General features: G+C 41.3%; 1 protein-coding gene across 1 annotated transcript in view; it reads left to right on the forward strand.

Annotated features, from left to right (window-relative positions):
* The first annotated feature begins 17,389 nt into the window (after positions 1–17,389).
* The window catches only part of PHACTR2 (phosphatase and actin regulator 2), a 104,295-nt gene continuing 103,790 nt past the window's right edge, over positions 17,390–17,894 (forward strand). The window contains exon 1 of the mRNA XM_066546906.1: positions 17,390–17,690. Within this exon, the coding sequence (XP_066403003.1) occupies positions 17,678–17,690 (13 nt within the window). The 5' untranslated portion in view covers positions 17,390–17,677. The remainder of the gene's footprint in view (positions 17,691–17,894) is intronic.

The raw sequence follows: 17,894 nt of genomic DNA on the forward strand, positions 1-17,894 counted from the left end.
CTGAATACAGGGGTAGAGCAACCCATCAGACTTTACCTTGGTGTCAGCAGTTTAAAGATTTTCCATGCTTCTTTTCCAATGTCTTCTGTGAGGTTTGTAATAATATTGTCTGTTTTGGACGGCTTTGCGTTTCAGTAGAAATTTGTAATTTATTGAAATTTTAAATTATGTCTTGCTGACAACACAGAAGTTGTTATCCCATTAATTTCTGGTGAGTGGAAGTAACTCAGTGGAGTGCACAGCTTTTGCAACTTTATTGCATTATTATATAAAGTCTGTGGGGAAAAAGATATTTGTTCCGCTCATGATAGGCCAAGATTGGAAAAGTGCTGTAAGCACAGGAGGGGATGTGTGAAATTTCTTGGGAGTGAGATTTATTGGGCTGGGAAATGGCCTCCCAGGAGGAACAGTGAAAGTTGCTCTCCTTTAAGTTCTGGAAGCACTTGAAACCAGAGCTGGAAACATACTAAAAAGTACGTGAAAATAAACTTTTTACAGCAACAATGAGCAGGGTCTTTTGCAGTCATGAGTGTTTTGTTTGGGTTTTTTTGGTTTGGTTTTTTTATTGCTGTGTTTAGGCCAAGTCAGGAATGACAGTAAAGGGACAGAGAACTGAGTATACAAGCCAGCCATCTGCCAGACTCATGGGGCAAAGGAAATAAAGATGGATCTTGCTTTGTTAGTGGATGGAGGAACCACATCCATGACCCACCCTCAGTGGCAGTGTGTCCTCTCTGCCTCCTTTAAAAGCAGACAGAAGCAAAAGAGATGGAAAGGAATTCTCCCAAGCAGCAAACAAATAACTGACAATTAGATAAGCAAAATGAAAGGGCAAAGCCAAATCCACCCTTAGTATTTGGATGAGGAGTTCTGTTACACACAGTTTTATCCTAAGCTTAAGATAAAGGTATATTTAGATGATTTTGGGTGAATATTTAGAATATTTTTATGAATTCTAGACAATGGGATTTTGACAGTGAGAAGTACTTTAAATAAACAAGTTTAGTCTGCTTTCTGAGACAATCACCTTCTTTAAAGATATCAAAGAGATATCTTTAAAGATTCAGGCACTAATTAATGAAGTGAATTCTAATATTTATTAGAACTCCATACCTCTCCTTCAATGAACTTGTCTCAGTTATATATGCCCCACAGAGAAAATAAATCCCAGAAAATGAAACTTCATGCATATCATGTATGAAGTGATATTTGATACAAAATGTTTTCATACAAATGTTGATTATCATAATAAAAGGAGAGAGGGGAAAATCCAGAAAGAACTCTGCAAATGGCAATATGCATCTCTCTCAGACTCAGAATTAGATGCTTCAAACTATGCACATTTATAAGTAGGACTAGATTTAAAAAAAAAAAACATTCAAATGTTTTCTGATTCTAATAATTTTACATGTCAATAACAGCTATCAAAATATGCACACTTGGCAGTAGTCCTAACTCCATTTGTTAATATGAGTTTAATCTATAGAAGCAGAGTTGTAAGAGTAACTTTTTTTGCAGAATTTGGGATTCCTGCAATTTGGCCAGTCTAATAATTATACCAGGGAAAAATCAAAAGCCAAGTTCAATGGCATTTGGTAGATGCCAGATATCTGTGAGATTCATTCTGATGTTGAAGACTCCTGTAGGATAAAGGCTGGTATGGTTCAAGGAACCAAAATTCCTTGTTTGTCTTGTAATGAAATACTTCTCCTCTGTGCCAGTCTGAGGGATGTAACATCCCTAAGTGGATTTCTCTGGGCCCTGGAATTTTTATAATAGCACTGAACATTGGCTGAGTCATGTGGCTAGCAGGCACTGAAATAAATGCTGCCACAGAACTGCAGGACAGTTTTTATTAGCTGTATATTTTTTCTGTAAAATTGCAGTAGATTCTCATGCTGGGAATTCGTGGCACACGAGGAAGAAGAGCATGTCAAGGGTGCCCTGTACATAGGCAATGAGGTGCTCTTGGGTATGATAACGTGTGTATGTATGAAAAAATAGCTACCCAGCCTCAGTTCAGTGCGGTCCATTTAAATGACATTTTTCTAAACCACTGAAATATAAATATCAGACTGGTGGGGCCTTACTTTCTCTGCTAGAAAATACAGATACACAGCCACATGGAAGGAAGGAACTGCTCAGTAGCTATTGAGTATCTCCAAGAGAAATGCTGACGACTGGCCACAGGGACCCTTGCTCTGAACAGGGCAACAGGCTTCAGTCACTGCACTTTGAGATTGCCATGGAAGGAAAAGGGGCTGGGCACCCCTTTCCTTTCCCTCTCAAATCTATGCTGTCATCTTTCCCTCCCATTTCTATGATTTGAGGTAGTGGGAGTAGGTAATACAGACTTTTTGATCTCTCTGCAAATGCATTGGCTTTGAGAGCAGGAGGAGATGCAGCAATTCCAGTAGACCAAGCGCCCTTCAGTGAGGATGCTGAGCCAGAGAGGTCCAGCCAAGCCATCGCTGTGACTGCATCCCACCCAATCTTCCCTGTCAGGTGCTGTGCAGCCCCTTTGAAAGGCAGGAGTGCACTGCCAGTGAAGGCTGCTGCCATGGGTCTGGCCTTGTGACTTCATTGTGACTTTGCAGTGCTTAACATTGTTTTGGTTTGGCTCTTACAGTCACATTCTCAGTTGTGGGGGTTTTTCCTTCCTGTGGCTGCTGGACTTCTTTGGTGTTGAAAACTTCTGAAAACACAATTCTCCCATGCTTGGGCATTCAGAGGTTTGGAGAAAGAGGCAGAAAAATGGCTGGGTTTTTTTTTGTTTTGTTTGGTTTTTTTTTATTCCATGAGAAGTTATAATATGCTTTCTACTGCATCTCCATGTTCCTGGAGGCTTGATTCATGATGTTGGTGTACTTGTGGTTGGCAGTGCAGCTATTGACTTCAAAGCGTCAAAGCAAAGGTTTGGGCTGGAATAGATTGCTGCAGCTTTTATCCCAGGAAGGTGACCTGAAGTTAAGTATCACAGTCCTGTAGAAGGCAAAAGTCCCTTTGGGAGCAGACTGGCATTTTTCAGTTCCAGCCTCTTAAGAAAATCCTGATGCAAGCAGGGATGAGATGCATTAACAGGGATGAGATGCATTAACAGGTTTTGTGATTGGCCAGGGTCAATAAAGATCAAAATAAATGTGAGATTGTTTTCCAAAGGAAATTGGACAAAGAGCAAGTACAAAGCATCTACAGCAATTCCACAGTAGCTAAAAATACACAGCAGCTTCTAACTTTATCCTGTGAAAGCCCTATGAAGGTCCACTTGGTGATGTGGGAGTCTGCAGGCAGCCAGCCTTCAGAGAAGAGGATCTCCTCATGGGAGAAGAGCCCTGCTTTGGCTCCTTGTTACTCAGGTAAGGACAGAAAGAGGATGGGATTGTCCATGATTATCTGTGACTCACTTCCTCTGCTGCATGTGAGTGGGAGAGAGGAGTCTACTAGCTCTTCTTCTCTGGTGTGAGCAGTATTATCTCCCTCCACACAGCTAGGCCTTTTATTATGGTACCAAGAGGAGTAGGAAGGGCCAGGAGAAATCAAGACAAAAAAGTACTGACTCATATAGCAAAGAATATTTGAAATGGTTTAAAATGTAAAAGATCCCCATCAGAAACAGAAGAAATTACTTTACTGAAAATTTTGATAGCTTTTTTTTATGTTAGTCTGCCCTTATGTCCACAAACAGAGCAAATGATTTCTTTATCTAGAAAAATCCACTGATTCTGCTCTGCTTCTTTCACTTTATCTCCAACAAATGACCTTTTGGCTCAGCACCTCTGATTCCTGTTCAGTGGAAAATCTTTATTCTCCAGGTCTTTTGTATTATGATGTCCACCAAGTGTGGGAAAAGTAGGGATGCTCTCCATCTAGTAACAATTACTGTAGGAGTCCATCTGCCTATGGTGGCCAGCAGAGATGACATGCTGGACCTTTACCAGCTCCAGTTCTGCTCTGCTGTAGATATGAGAATTGTCCATAGACTGAGATTTTCCAACAGGTCTGTGGAGGAATCTGAAAATAGTGACAGAACACAGCAAATGATGAGGTTGGTGGCTTTAAACAATTTGTTTGCATTATAGTAATTGCCTAAAGAAAGCATCACTTATGTGAGCAACCTTTTTCATTTTTTTTCCTGTGTAATGAAGGTGTAAAGTAATGGAGCTTTCTTCTGCTATTGTTTGTGCTATTTCCTGTCCTACAAGGCCCAACAGCTTCAGTGACCTTCCTGCAGGGGGAGGGAAATGGGAAAAATTTGGAAAAGCCAAGCTTTTTGGATTTTGTGACTATGTTTATGTTCATCAATATATGGTCAAAACAGAATATATTGCCCAGCAATAAGGTAGATTTAACCCCCTTATGCCTCCTGTTTTGCTATATCTTCCTTACTCTAGTCATTTTTGATAGGACTTAAGGGCTAAGAGCACCTTTAATGTAATTACTGCAGCATCTTGCCTTGTCACCATCCAAAGAGCTTCCCCTGAGCCCAGCCACACACTGGAATGCATCACACCGTGTGCTCCCAAATTCGCCCTCTGCCTTCAGACCCATTTGCTGTGCCTCCCATCATGTGTGTCCTGCACAGCCTGGTTAGGAACCTTCACCTGCCCTGCCAGGGGCTGCTGGGGAGCCCTGGGCTGGGGAGAGGTTCTGTGCCAGGGAGGAGCTGCTGTGCGGGGCTGATACACTAGATGGAGTGGTTGTGATGCTGAGCTGCAGAACCTGCCTCCCTCCCTGCAGAACCTGCCTCTCTGTGCTGGTTTTTTGCCTGGCTCAGGCACCTGCCCACAGACAGGATCTGAAATACAGGCTTATTTGTAGGGAGTGAGCAGCAGCGGATTGCCCTGAGCTGGTTTTGCCTGGTTTCTGCTCCTTCCCAGAGGAAGTCACAGCAGGGTCTTCATTAGTTTCAGTGCCTTAAGTGTCTTTAAAGGCACAAAGCTGGAGTGGGATGGGATGGGATGGGATGGGATGGGATGGGGATGGGGATGGGGATGGTGTATCAGCATTTTAAATTTCCTAATGCTCCCTTCTCCCTGCCCACCTTTTTTTTTTTTTTTTTTTTTTTTTTTTTTTAATCCATAAGTTGTCTATTTAAACAACCCAAAATGTTATTATCAGCCATTGCTCTTCCCTCAGCCAAGGTAATGCTGCAAGCTTGGCATTATCAGTCGTGCTGGTGAAATTGGATCTCCCTGTTGTATTGATGTACTTTGGTCAGGGCTTGTGGGTTCTGCATCGATCTGTCAAAGAAACTGCTGAGGAGTGAGGGAGCAAGGTCTGTTGTCTGTGTTGTTTGAGAACTAACAGAAGCTCCTATTTTTTGCCAGCAGCTTGTTGCACACTTGGATATTGATTCATTATGAGGGAATCAGGCTTTAATTAGCACCAGGTTTTCCAGTATTTGTGCAGAGTGCTTTGACCCCAGTCCACAGCCAGTCTGCAAAGGCAGACCCTCAGTCTGAGTTGCACCTTTATTACATAGTCTTCTGAGAAAGAAATCGTTAAAATAATTGGACTAAAATTTCTGTGTGTGCTGGACATGAAGTACTATTTTCTAAAGCAAAATTCAGTTGGATCTAAATAAAATGTGTTCAGAAATACATCTAGGCCTTGATTAGCATTGTGCACTTAAGTATCCTGATGGCTTCCTGGCCAGATAGACATTTAGAGTTGGTACCCGCAGCTCTAAGGGCAGATGCAGAATCCCTTGACTAGACTGAGTGAGGTGGAAAATATTAATTCCTTCTTCCAGCCTGGAAATTCCAACATTGGAAAGACTTTCCCCAGAAGCCTAAAAGAGAGACATCACTCATTCTTTCCAACCTCAAAACAGTTTTATGGCAGGAAAAATCTTTTGTTTTCCTTTTTTCTTTTTTCAATTTCTTTTCTTTTATTCTTGGAGGAGGAGGGCCTGGTAGATTTTTGCTTTTAGACTGTATGTCATGGAAAATAACCCCACAGTAATGTTAAGTGGTTCATATACAATTGATAAGTATCAAAGATTTCATCAAAGTTTTCATGTATACCAGTCCATCTGGTATACATGAAAACATCAAGAGAAATTTTTTTCTACATGAAATAATAAAGATTATAGATAGTCGATATATGACTAAAAGTAAGCTAAAGCAGTTTTCCCATGACATATCACCAAATGAAACATGAAAAGAGCACTCTTACTCACTTACCAAAACATTTCTCTGTTATTTATTCAATACTGCCTGAAATGATCATAAAAAGTGACTCAATGAAAAATGACTGTGTCATTTGATAGAATGTAATCCATGTCGAGAAAATGACATCTGTAAGTCCTGGCCATCTCCCACATATATGTGCAGATGAATAAGGAGAGAGAGGGAGAAACCTAAAAAAAAAAAAAAAAAAGCCTTTAAATAGCTCTTCTCAGCCAGGTCCCAGGTGAGTAGAAGTCTTGAGCTGTCATACTCTTCCTGCCATGCCTCCATTGCAGCACCTGCAAGACTAAGGAGCCAAAGTTCCTTCATTCCACAGCATCCACAAGAAATTCTTGGTGTGTTTCAGCTCGGTGGCTCAAGAATATCTGGGATTGCTGCAGGTTTTCTGAAAGCTTTGGGCAGGCTCTGTTGTAGAAGTGTGGTAGAAATTCTTCATTCCTGGACTCTGGGGGAGATAGCATCATGTAATTCCATCCAGGTCTTGAAATGTGTAATTGATCATATTCTTATGTCAGGATGAAAAACACAGTTTCTTGGTTGGTTGGTTGGTTGGTTGGGGTTTTTTTGTTGTTTTGTTGTTGTTGTTGTTTTTCTTATTTTGTGTGGAGTTTTTTGTTGTTTTGGTTTGGGTTTTTTGTTTCTTTTGTTTAGGCTTTTTCATTGGTTGGTTGATTGTTTGATCTGGGTTTTTAAATGAATGAATTTTAAAATTATGCACTAATCTGGTTTGGATTCAGATAAAACAAAAACATTGACCTAAAGATACAACTAGTAGGGTGGTCTACTATGTTGCTTGTTGCAGCCTTAGAACAACATAATACCCAAATTCTTTCTTTTAAACAGATTAACTGTTTGGCCTCCTTCCAAAGGGATTTCATTCCTGATTTGGACTTAAAAACCTCTGGGAGATATATAGCAGAAAATCTTCATGTTCTGGCTAAGCACTTTAATGTTTATCTATTTCAATTGATATTTCATTTACAAAATTAAAATATTTCAAATACTTTTTTGTCAGCATCCTTCTATAATATTCTCTTTCTTAGCCAAGGAAAGAAGCTTAAACTTCTCACCACCCTGCAATGCAAAGAGAAGGGCAACATAGCTCTGAAATATTCAACCACCAGCTTTAGTGAGCTTTTTCTTCTTGCTCTCAAGAGGGCACCTTTCCCTGCAGTATCTAATATGCTCTCCAGTCAAATTCAAGCATCATGTTCTTGATGAAATGTTGTTATTTTTAGAAATAAATAAAGCAGGATACATAATTTCCCTTCCTACCCCTTTGTTGATGCTTTTATGGAAAGACCTGTGTTCAGAAGTTAATTGCAGCATCCCAGATTGTGCACAAAATAGGCACTGAAACTGCCAGTGGGTGCTATTGTAAGGGGAAAAGAAAAGGAACAATGCCATACAAATGTCACTTCGGGGTTCTTTTTACATCTTATTCCCACCCCAGGAAAAGAGCACTGACTTGCTTGCCACAAAAGGGATTAAATGGCCTTGCATGACACCCTGGGAAGGGATGCCTTGGTGAAAGGCATGTTACAGTAAACAGGGTGTTTTGGGTAACAGCTAAGGAAGGAGAGAAACTTCAAAAACCAATTTGCCATGTGGATTCGACCCCCTCTTGAACTTTCACACAACTTTATGTGCTGTTTCACTTAGGATGAAAAACTGATAATAGAAATGTCTTCAATTTCTTCCTCTGTCAATACACCAAGTCTGTTTCCCAAAAATAGCAGGAGTCAAACAAAAGGGCATAATTTCACTGTTAGCAGCACAGTCTTTTTCAGCTGGTGTTTGGCCATAGGTTTTCCTCAGGGTGCATTTCCAGAATTCCCCTGGCTTCCCTGTTGCCTCTTTGGTGAAATTCTCTGGCCTTTCTGCCTTTCTTCCCCAGATATGCACACTTCTGTGCAAAGCAACCAAGCAGTCTGAACCAGATTTACAACGTGTTGTTGATTTCATTGTAGTGCATCTTTCAGCACTGGAAGTTTTTATGTTGTTGTATAAACAGTAGTTTATCCTCTGGCTCCATGCTACATGTGGAGTACAGTTGGAGTTTTGACTCAGAATAAAAAGGTTTGGGATGCTGAATTATCAGCATTATTACCTAAAATGACTCCAGGGTTTCGCTTCTGCTATACTGGCTAGCTGTGGCCTAACAAAAGTACAGCCTACGGTGACACAGTAACATTCTGAAGTGGAAAATATTCACCTTGTCTATTCATTCAGCAAACTTTTTCTAATGCATGTCTTCCCAACACCTGCATGTGGCACATCTCTAGCTTGCCAGTTTGCCTGAAGCACTTTGCTGATATCATCTAGACTCTGTGTTTGTCACACACGGTTTACAGTAAGTTCTGGCAAGCACACTAGCTACTAAATAAGATTAAAATAACTGGTGTTGTTAATGAGCTTCTGCAGGTAAAATATGTGTTTTATAATAATTAAAATATACCCATCCTTTAAGTACCTTTGAGGTGCATCTGGACATCTGTTGCTGGTATTAGAATATCATCAAGCTGCACAAGCTAAAGTGGTCCTCTATGTGGCACCTAGAGCAGTTCAGTACAGGAATTGAGCAGAAATCAAATTGATCAGACATTCCTGTAACTGACCAGAGTGCTGAGAGTTAAATTACATATACACCAGCACTCAATTCACCACACTTTCTGCGGTTAAATAGGTGAAGTCAATCTCTGACTGTTCGTCATTTAAAAGAAACATCCTTTGGTGAGGCACCTTGTATAATATCTGGAGCTGTGATTCTAGTCCAGCTGGATCCCTTGAGGAGGTGGATCATGCAGACAAAGCTCTCAGTCATAAATCTCTCCCTCTGAGTCAGGAAAGAGCAGGAGAAATAGATATGGGAAAAAAAGATGTTTTGTTTCAGGGGTCTCTACTGGCAGAACACAGACAGACCCCAACCAGGCATGCTGGGCACTCTTTGCAGTTACACAGCCCATTCAGCTTGAGCTGCTGCCAGTGAAGGAGAAAAGCAATCATTGCAACTCCATGGAATCCCAAGGGCTGGAGCAAGAGTAACCCTGAGCTTTAAGAGGTGGGATGTAATTCCATCAGACCTTGTACAGATACTGATTGCTCATGTGCGTAGCCATAGCTTGGGCTGTGGGTATGTAAAGCAAGTCCCTTCCATGTGGAACAGAAGTTGTGATTAATTAAGTGAGAGTGCAGTCCCAATATGGTAAAATATAGAGTAAATTAATGGATAAATATAGATGAAGAGATATTTTTAACAGTCATTTAGGAAAACACGCTCAATCAGTGTTTTTCACTCTGCTTTAGTTAGGCTCTTCCGCCATTCTCCTTTCCAACTATTGCAGAATATCTGGCAGCACCCAAGAGTGATCCTTTATTTGATGGTCACTTCTGGATGATGGATTTTACTTCAATAATGTGCACAATGGAGTTCAAAAGCAATACAGGTTAGTGGCAAGATCTATATGATAACTAGCAACACCAGGAGGGAAGAGACAGCAAGGTAACAAGCTGAAGTTATATCTCTCTGTAGTGCATCTTCTCAAGTGTGTCCTCTGATTCCAGTTTATGTCTGCTTGGATTTCTGTCTCAAAAATCAAGTTACAAAGCATTAACCTCCAAAGAGACGGTCAAGTTTGTCTGGCTAAAGGTACAGTGCATAATGTACAGCACATGACTGCACATCAGCAGTTGTTTGTCAGCCTTTGGAGTCTGAAAAGCTTTTTCTTTCTTGGTATTTATTTGTTCATTTTCCTAAGGGTGGCATTTGACATTTAAGTGATCATTATCTAGCTCTTCCTTGCCTAAATTTTTCTTCAGCTGGGAGACAGGGTTAAGAAAAATGCCAATAAATATCTTAAATGCAGTCTTCTATTCCATTGCCTAAGACTTTATTGATGTATTTTCACTCACACCACTTAAAACAAACTGAAACACCCAGAATCTTCCCTGCCTTTAACATAAATGTGGCCACATGTTTTATGTCCAAAGTTTTGGCCTGACTAAGTGGAAGTTTTGCTGTTGGCTTCACTGTAAGTTGGTATCACTTCAGATCCTCAGACCAGGATATATTGTTTTTCCTTGTTTTTTTCTTTACTGGATTATCTGTTAGCAGATTTTAAGAGAATATATAAATAGAGCCATGGTTATGCCTTTCAGTGAGGTTAAAGTCCCTCTCTTTTTATTATACATAAGATTGCAAGAGAAAAATCTACAGAAGACACAAGAGGAAAAGTGGAGGGCAGAAGGTAAGAATAAGGTCCTGAGATAAGGAGCAGGGTAAAATGTTCTATAAATCTATTGTATGCAGTCATTAAGGCTGATAAAAGTCTGACATTTCACTTCAGCAAGGATAATGAAGACTGACCTTTTTACATGGATTCATGGCACTAATGCCAGAGGGGTTATTAGGTCTGACTTGTGTGATACAAGCCCTTAAATTATGACCATTAACACTTTTGTTGAGCTCAGTGATTTGTGTTTCATCCAGAAAGACATCTAGTCCTGATGTGATGACCTCCAGAGACAGAAAATCCACTGATAGCCTTGGTAACTTAATCACATTTGCTGTTGCAAAAGATACATGTTTTTACTTGAACATGCTTAGTCACAGTTTTTCACCAGTTTTTTATTGCAACTTCCACTGACAGAGTAAAAGGCATTTTGTTTCTTCTTGGTGCCCTGGCCCCAATGACTCAAAAGTGTGTTCATTTTTCACATTGCAGTAGAAGGCTGAAGTAGTTTTGCTTGTTGTAAAACAAGCCAAATGCTGAGATGGAGCTGTCACCACAGCAGCCTCAGTGTGACCAAGACAGAGGCAAAGTGGGACCCAAAACTGGCTGCTTCTTCATGCAGAGGTTCAGCTTGGCCCCTTTGGAGCAAATCTGGTCTAAGACAAACACTCGATCTGGCCAAATATCGTAATGGTTTCAGAACATTTAAAGATGTTACTAGATTTCCAAAGTCAGAACATTTTGTAACAGGCTCTGTAACTGTCTGGCTCAGGTGTGAAAAGCCTACAGCTCATAAAATGGAGTTTCAGTGTGGAATTCTTTCTGTGGACAGGTGGAAGCAAATTTTTTAATCCTTGTTATAATAATATAATACTGAGGATTATAGGAGCCTGATACCTTAAAATTACACTTAAAAATTCCTATTTTGAATGGATTTTCCCTATTTTCTATACCTGATTTAGCTTAGCATTCTGGGTAGCAAAGGCCATGCCATGAGGTAAGGTTTTGATTGGAGCTCATCTCTGTTTCCATAGGAATAGTAACTTGTTTCAAAGCATTTGTTTGTGATATTTAAAGAGAAAGGGAGAGAGGTTATTTCAGTTTGCTTGACAGAATTCATTTATGTGAGCAATATGTTATATTAATGCATGAACACCCACACCAAGCACTGTGAATGGCTGCCCAGGGCTTGTAGCCTTTCACCTGGAACACTTACCCAGTTTTCTGACAGAGAGGAAAATACATCTTCTGGACCTTCCCAAATCATAGCCCTAACTCCTTTGGTAGCCATTTGCTTTTCAAAGTAATTTCCAATTTTGGGAGACTTTAAAAAGCAAACAGAAAGGCATATTTTGATTCTGACAGCAAATGCTTGGCAGTTCAGTGGAAGACGTGTGGCAGTTTCAGATCTACAGAACTTCCCTCTGTAGCAGCCACCCTTGGCTCTGCACAAGCTGGTACATGGCTGAGAGTCTGACTTGCAGGAAGGGCAGGGCACAGAGGAATAACCACAGCTTGGGTTGTGTGTGGATGTGTGCTCATGAGAGGGCAAGACAAGGGAAGAAGGGCAAGTGATGCAGCAGTAATGGCTGGCTACAAGGAGGATGGAGCACAGACAGGTCTGAGACTTGAGGCATTTTTACCAGCATGTCATTTAGACCTGACTCTGAGTAGATGAAATTGTTTTCTGAAGGCAGACAGCCTGGCAATAGCTCTGAGCTGGTTTAATAGTAGTAAAAATTCTTGAAGCCATTAGCCATCTTGTTTGTGAGGCCCCCATCACCAGCTGTGCAGCTGTGCTCATGGTGACACCAGCACATAGTTAATATATATTTACTTTTGGCCATGCCAGGAACAATTCATTCAAGCATATCCAAATCCAAGAAATCCTCTTAAGATTTCCAGGGCTGGGTAGGCAGTTAGGCACATGCAAAGCCTCCATAAAGGAATCAGTGAGAAAGCTATAGAGGAAAAACTTGTGTTTATTTTTCCAGGTATTTCAAACTAAACACATACCATACTGCTTTGTAGACATGAATTCACTAAAATCCAGGATAAAGAAAAAAAGTTACCATTTCCTTAAATAATGAAGTATTTAGAGATGTTTTTCTTGTCTGTGCTTTTATCTCCTGCTGAGCTGCCCTCTTTATGATATGCTGAAACAGATTTCTTGACCTGTCCCCATGTCCCTGCTTTCCCCTTGCACTTCCTCTATCTCCTCTCACTCAGCCCTGCCACTCTCTCTGCACCAAGCTCAACATACACCCAGGCCCTTTTTGCTCCCTCTGAAAATCCATCTGTGCTGTGAAACTCCCCACCTACAACGACCCCATATTGCTGTCTCGATCCCACTCTCTACTTGTTTTCTCAGTTTAAATCTGTTGACTTCAGAGGTGCTGCTTCTCCCCTTGCAGCTTTCAGCAAGAGTCAGAGCCACTGCATCTGCCCAGGCTGTTCAAGGATAAAGTCTTCCTGGGGAACAAGAGGCTCCTGCTCTTTGCTCAGCAAAAAAAAGCACTCTCTGCACTTACAGCTGGTATTAACGACATTTCCGAATTGAACTGGAGCTTCTTCCCAGGAAAGAGCATCCTTGTAACTGTCCTGATCTCAAATCTTCTGCCTCTGTAAGGCAGGGGAAAGGCATTTGGCAAAACCTGTTCCCAACAATGCTGAGAAATGTTAGTGAGGCTTAGGGAAGGCTTCTGCTAGAGGTTGCTTCTGCACTTTGGCAAATCCTCAGCCCTTACCCAGGGAAGCCTATTCCATGCATACTGCCCAGCATATACTCAAGAGGTATTCCCTTTTGCCTAGCAATTTTCAAGAGCGTGCCAGAGACGGTTTTCATACACATAAAGCCTGAAGAATGTGTATCTAGCAACTTTGTATTAATAGATATACTAATTCTGGATTTTGGTGCAGCTCTTGAGGAGCAAAGCCACATTGTGACAAGCATCAATCTCTGTTACTGACTGAAATACTGGGATATGTCTGTAGAGTGCAGATCTTTTGCTGTCATTCCCTTACTTTCTCAAAGTGTCCTTCCTTCCCTCCCAGTGAAACCACCTCACCATTGGTGACATGCAACGTCACCATGGACAGGCACTTCAGAGAAGGAAATACCTTCTGGAGGGCTACAGACCCATTGTACTCAGCACAGCTGTTGCCCTGGGGCTTGGTGGATGCTTACAAGAATTGCATGAAATTGTCTATTTAGAGTATTGACGATGACTATTCAAACCCACAGCATCTAAAAACAAGTATAGCTTATCCCAGAGACACCTGCCTGATGATTTCTGTGTGGGAAGAAACAGACACAGTGAAAGGGAAGTGAAACATTTTGCCCGAAATGGCATCTCACAGAATCAGATCTTTGCAGTGACAAATGTGCACTGAACAGAGCCAGATTTCACATTTTCTAAATGTGTTCTTAGGCATCTCTGTCATGATTGGGAACACCACAGCTGAAGCTGTCCATGGATTCTGCAGGTTTGTCAACTCTGAGTGTTTTTGATGGCTGGGCACTGAGGTCTCTGTTTACCCTGATTTCTCTGTTTGCTGCTTACCTGGCAGATTTCTGTGCCTCTGTGAATCCTCATTGATTTTCCTGGGAGGGAAATGTCATTGCTGCAGCAGGCTGTGTACATCAGGTATATTGGAGAGCGGGATCGTTAGGGTTTGTGTAATTAGCAGTGCTACTAATGTACCTTGTAATGCTTTCTTCTCCAGGGGTTGGCCCTGATTATCTGGGTTAGTGACTTCATCAGCTCCTAGCTCTGCACTGGGGTCTCACACAACCTCCAGTGTGTTTATCCTCACAGCTGAGGTGTGGGAAGCGAGCATGGTACAAGCTGTTCCTAGGTCAGATGTTGGAGGAGCCCGCACAAAGTCAGGATGAGCAAGGAATTGAGCCCAGGTCTTCAGTGGTTATGGCTGAAATGGGTTGTTAGATAGGACAGCCTCAAAGGTGAAGAAAACCAGGATGCAGTCTGGTGGAGTATGATATTTTTGCAAGATGAACAGAGAGCTTTGCACCTGTGCAGATCTGATCTTCTTAGCCTTTACCTAAAATTGTCCTTAAAAAGACTGAGCCATTTTGGTGTCATGCAGTTGTGTATGGTGATGGGGTTGCTCTGTACTCACAAATTAAGTAAATGTATGCCTGTAGTATATGTATATTTTACTTCTAAATAACAATCACATTCTCCTTGTTGAATTCCATCTCTTATCTGTAGCTTTCTTTCTCCCATGTTCAGTCAGGCCAACATTGCTTTAATCCTGTAACAATGGCATCTGATTATACCCATCTGTTGATTTCTATGCAATAATCTAATTACCTATAATTTTTTAAAGTCCACCCTAATTCACATATTTTGTAAAGCTTTCTCTTTTTTTAAGCTCCCTGGTGAGATACTTCCTGTTAAATGGCTATTTATATCACATGTCTTATGAAATTTCCATTTATAGTTAGCTTTCAAGAGTTAAAAAATTCCAATAACAGTTAATTTCATTAACAGTTCTGTCACACAGCCATGATGAAGCACCCAAACTCAATGTTTATCAAGCTGTTGCAACTGGGACTTCCCACACTCTAGCTAGCACCTTACAATCCTGATTCTTAGCTGACCTGAAGCTGTGAATCTGAATTGCATGTCAGGCAGGGACTGGGTACACATTCTCTTCTTCCAGGGCATCCTTGGAAGGAAACCTGTGCATGTGGGCAGGAAGGGAGCTGTGGTGTGTTCCTGTAGGTCTTCTCATCTGTGTGACTGGGGGACCAGCACCCTGCAGGACACCATGAAGGCCACCTGCCCTGCAGTTGAGGTTCAGCCATGGCATGCACTCTAGGAGTGCTCTGCAGATAGAAATAGTCACTCTCTGGAGCTCTTCACTTCCTTGAGGTCTGTGTAGGTGCAGCTTTGCATCTTCCTTTGGGGTCTCTGGCAGGGGGAGTTACCAGCTGTATTTCCCAACCACAAGGGCCAGGACTGGTTTCCTAGAGCTGCACCCTTGCCTGGCAGCCTCTCAAGTGCAGAGCTCCCCATTTCCAACTTCCAGTGAAACTCAAAGCAAACAAATTGGATTCAAAACCAATTTCTCTCAGTTTCAGTCAGCACAAGATATTTGCATACATGGTGAGATATAAGATATCTGTCCTTCTGCCCTGCAGAGGCTTTGTCACCATCCCACAGTGCTGTTTGAGCTCAGGCACCTGTAGGATTTGCAGTTCTGCAGAGCTCCATCTCCAAACCAAGCCATCTCTTCTTTTCACACAGGCAGCTTGCTGTTCCCTCGGTTGGCTCCCTAGTAGAGCAGTAGCATCCTAGCACAAGGGCACAATCCTCTGCCTTTCTCTCCTGAGCAGTCTGCCAGCTCTGCAGTACATCCCCTAGCTCTCTCCAGGACTCATAGGGCTTTAAAGACACACCAAGACCCTGCATTTTTTCTCTTTTCTGCAGGAACCCAGCACTCTACAGGCAGCTCTTTCCCACAGAGGAGCTGGAGAAAAGTGCTTGCCTTTATCAGATGGTCATCACACAGCCTCCAGTTTAGTGCTCCTCTGCAACTAGATTTCACCAAATGCACATTAACCAATTACCCAAATTGGCACATTAATCAAGTGCCATTAACTGATACAGGATCTAGCAAATGAATAAGCTCCTTACTGGTCATCTTTAACCCTTTGTATTAGTGTGGTTGTAGCTATCTGTGGCATGTACTAATGCAACATGCTTATGCTAACTTCTATTTTTTATAAGCTCTTCATAAGCCACTTATAAATAGAAGCTTAATATGAAGTGTGACAGATCTCTAATCTTTAGTCTCTCCTTAGCCCTCCAAGCGCTTCCTTTCTGGAAATACAAAATATATCCAGTGTGCCCTAGATATTCTCCATTCTTGCTGATGACTTTAGCTCTCAGCCATTGATTCTTTCCACTTCTTAATCAGTGTAAATAGATCAGGGCTGCAACACTCTTTTTATTTAAAATTTTTAAAAGACAGATTACATCAAAAGGACATTTAAGGGACAATGAATTGAAAATATATTCTGTTGCTCATGTGATGCTGTGAGGCAGAGGGTCAATATAATGGAGACAAAAAAACTGTATTCCTTCTCCATTGCAATAAAGAGGATTGGAGTGAATTATCTAATGGAAGGTACAAATATTGAGAAAATACTGTGCAGCAGTTATGAAGTGTCAGTACTTTGTGGCATTCTCTTTCACTAAAGGCCATGTGTGTGATGGTGCCCCTGTCACCACTGATCAAACAGTGTAGCACAAAATGCCTAGTTTAGGGTTACACAGCAATCAGTTCCAAAACAGGGCATGAAACCCTAATATCCTGATACAAGGAAATTTTTATGAGTCTATACTTTGTTTGCTTGTTTGTTTACTTCTGTGGGGGAAAAGCCTGTTCTTCAGAGTCTCAGGTGATATGGAAAATTTCGAATTAATACCTCTTAATTTCAGCATGTTACTCAGATTTTGCTGAGTCCAATCCCTCCATCATCCAGTGTTTTTTACTTTGACTTTAAAAGAAGTAAAGCCCTGTAGTTACTTTTCACCCTTTCCTTACATTCAGCTTTGATCACTATAATAATGTATGTTTCCAGGCAATTAATATATTGATATGCATTCACAGATAAGCACATCTACTGTGTTTCTCAGAAAAAGAACACCTGATGTAGAGAACATCAGGTGCAGAACTTGCAGGATTTAAAGCACAAAGAAAATTAATGGCTCAAATTGTAGCCTAACCTAACACTTTGTCAGCCACAGATTCCTCCCCCTTTTTTTCCTCCCTAAAACTTTTGCTGTTGCGTCACTGATAAATAACAGCCCTTTGCTCAGTAATAAATCCCTTCTGTATTTAAGGTTTTGCCTTCCTACCCATTAAACCTCTCCTCGTCAGCATTACTTTTACTTTTCAGAAACAAATATTCAGTATTACAGGCTAGGAGTTCTTTTGTTTTCCCCCCATGGATGTAAAACCCTGGGGGATTTACGTATCTACTTGATAGGCTCACACAATCTTAATCAGCCTATAATGGAGCTAATGGCTGTTTGTCATCCTTGGAGATATAAATTTCCTGGTGATGTCTACTGCAGTCAGTACATGAAGTATGCTCTGACTGCCAGCAAGGTCTAATAACCAGGAGAAGGGCAGCCAGCTTCATTAGCGAGCCTGAGACCGTGCCGGCTGCTTTTCTGGGGAACTGTGCTTTTTGAATGCCGAGAGGGAATAAAGGGAATAATGGACAATACCGGTAAGTGGAATAAAACAGATCCTCATTCCTAGTGCAGCTCCGGGGTTCGTTTGTATCCTCTCTCACTCGCTGCAGGAGATGGGTTTCTTTAGCCTCTGTGGCTTCTTCCTTTTAAATGTCCTTTATTAAAGCAAATCTTTATGTCTAAAATGTGACACACTTAAGTTGTTAACCCCTTAACAGTCTGATTTTTTTCTGCTCCGT

The sequence above is a fragment of the Molothrus aeneus genome, chromosome 3 (assembly GCF_037042795.1).
Source record: "Molothrus aeneus isolate 106 chromosome 3, BPBGC_Maene_1.0, whole genome shotgun sequence".
NCBI classification, from domain to species: domain Eukaryota; kingdom Metazoa; phylum Chordata; class Aves; order Passeriformes; family Icteridae; genus Molothrus; species Molothrus aeneus.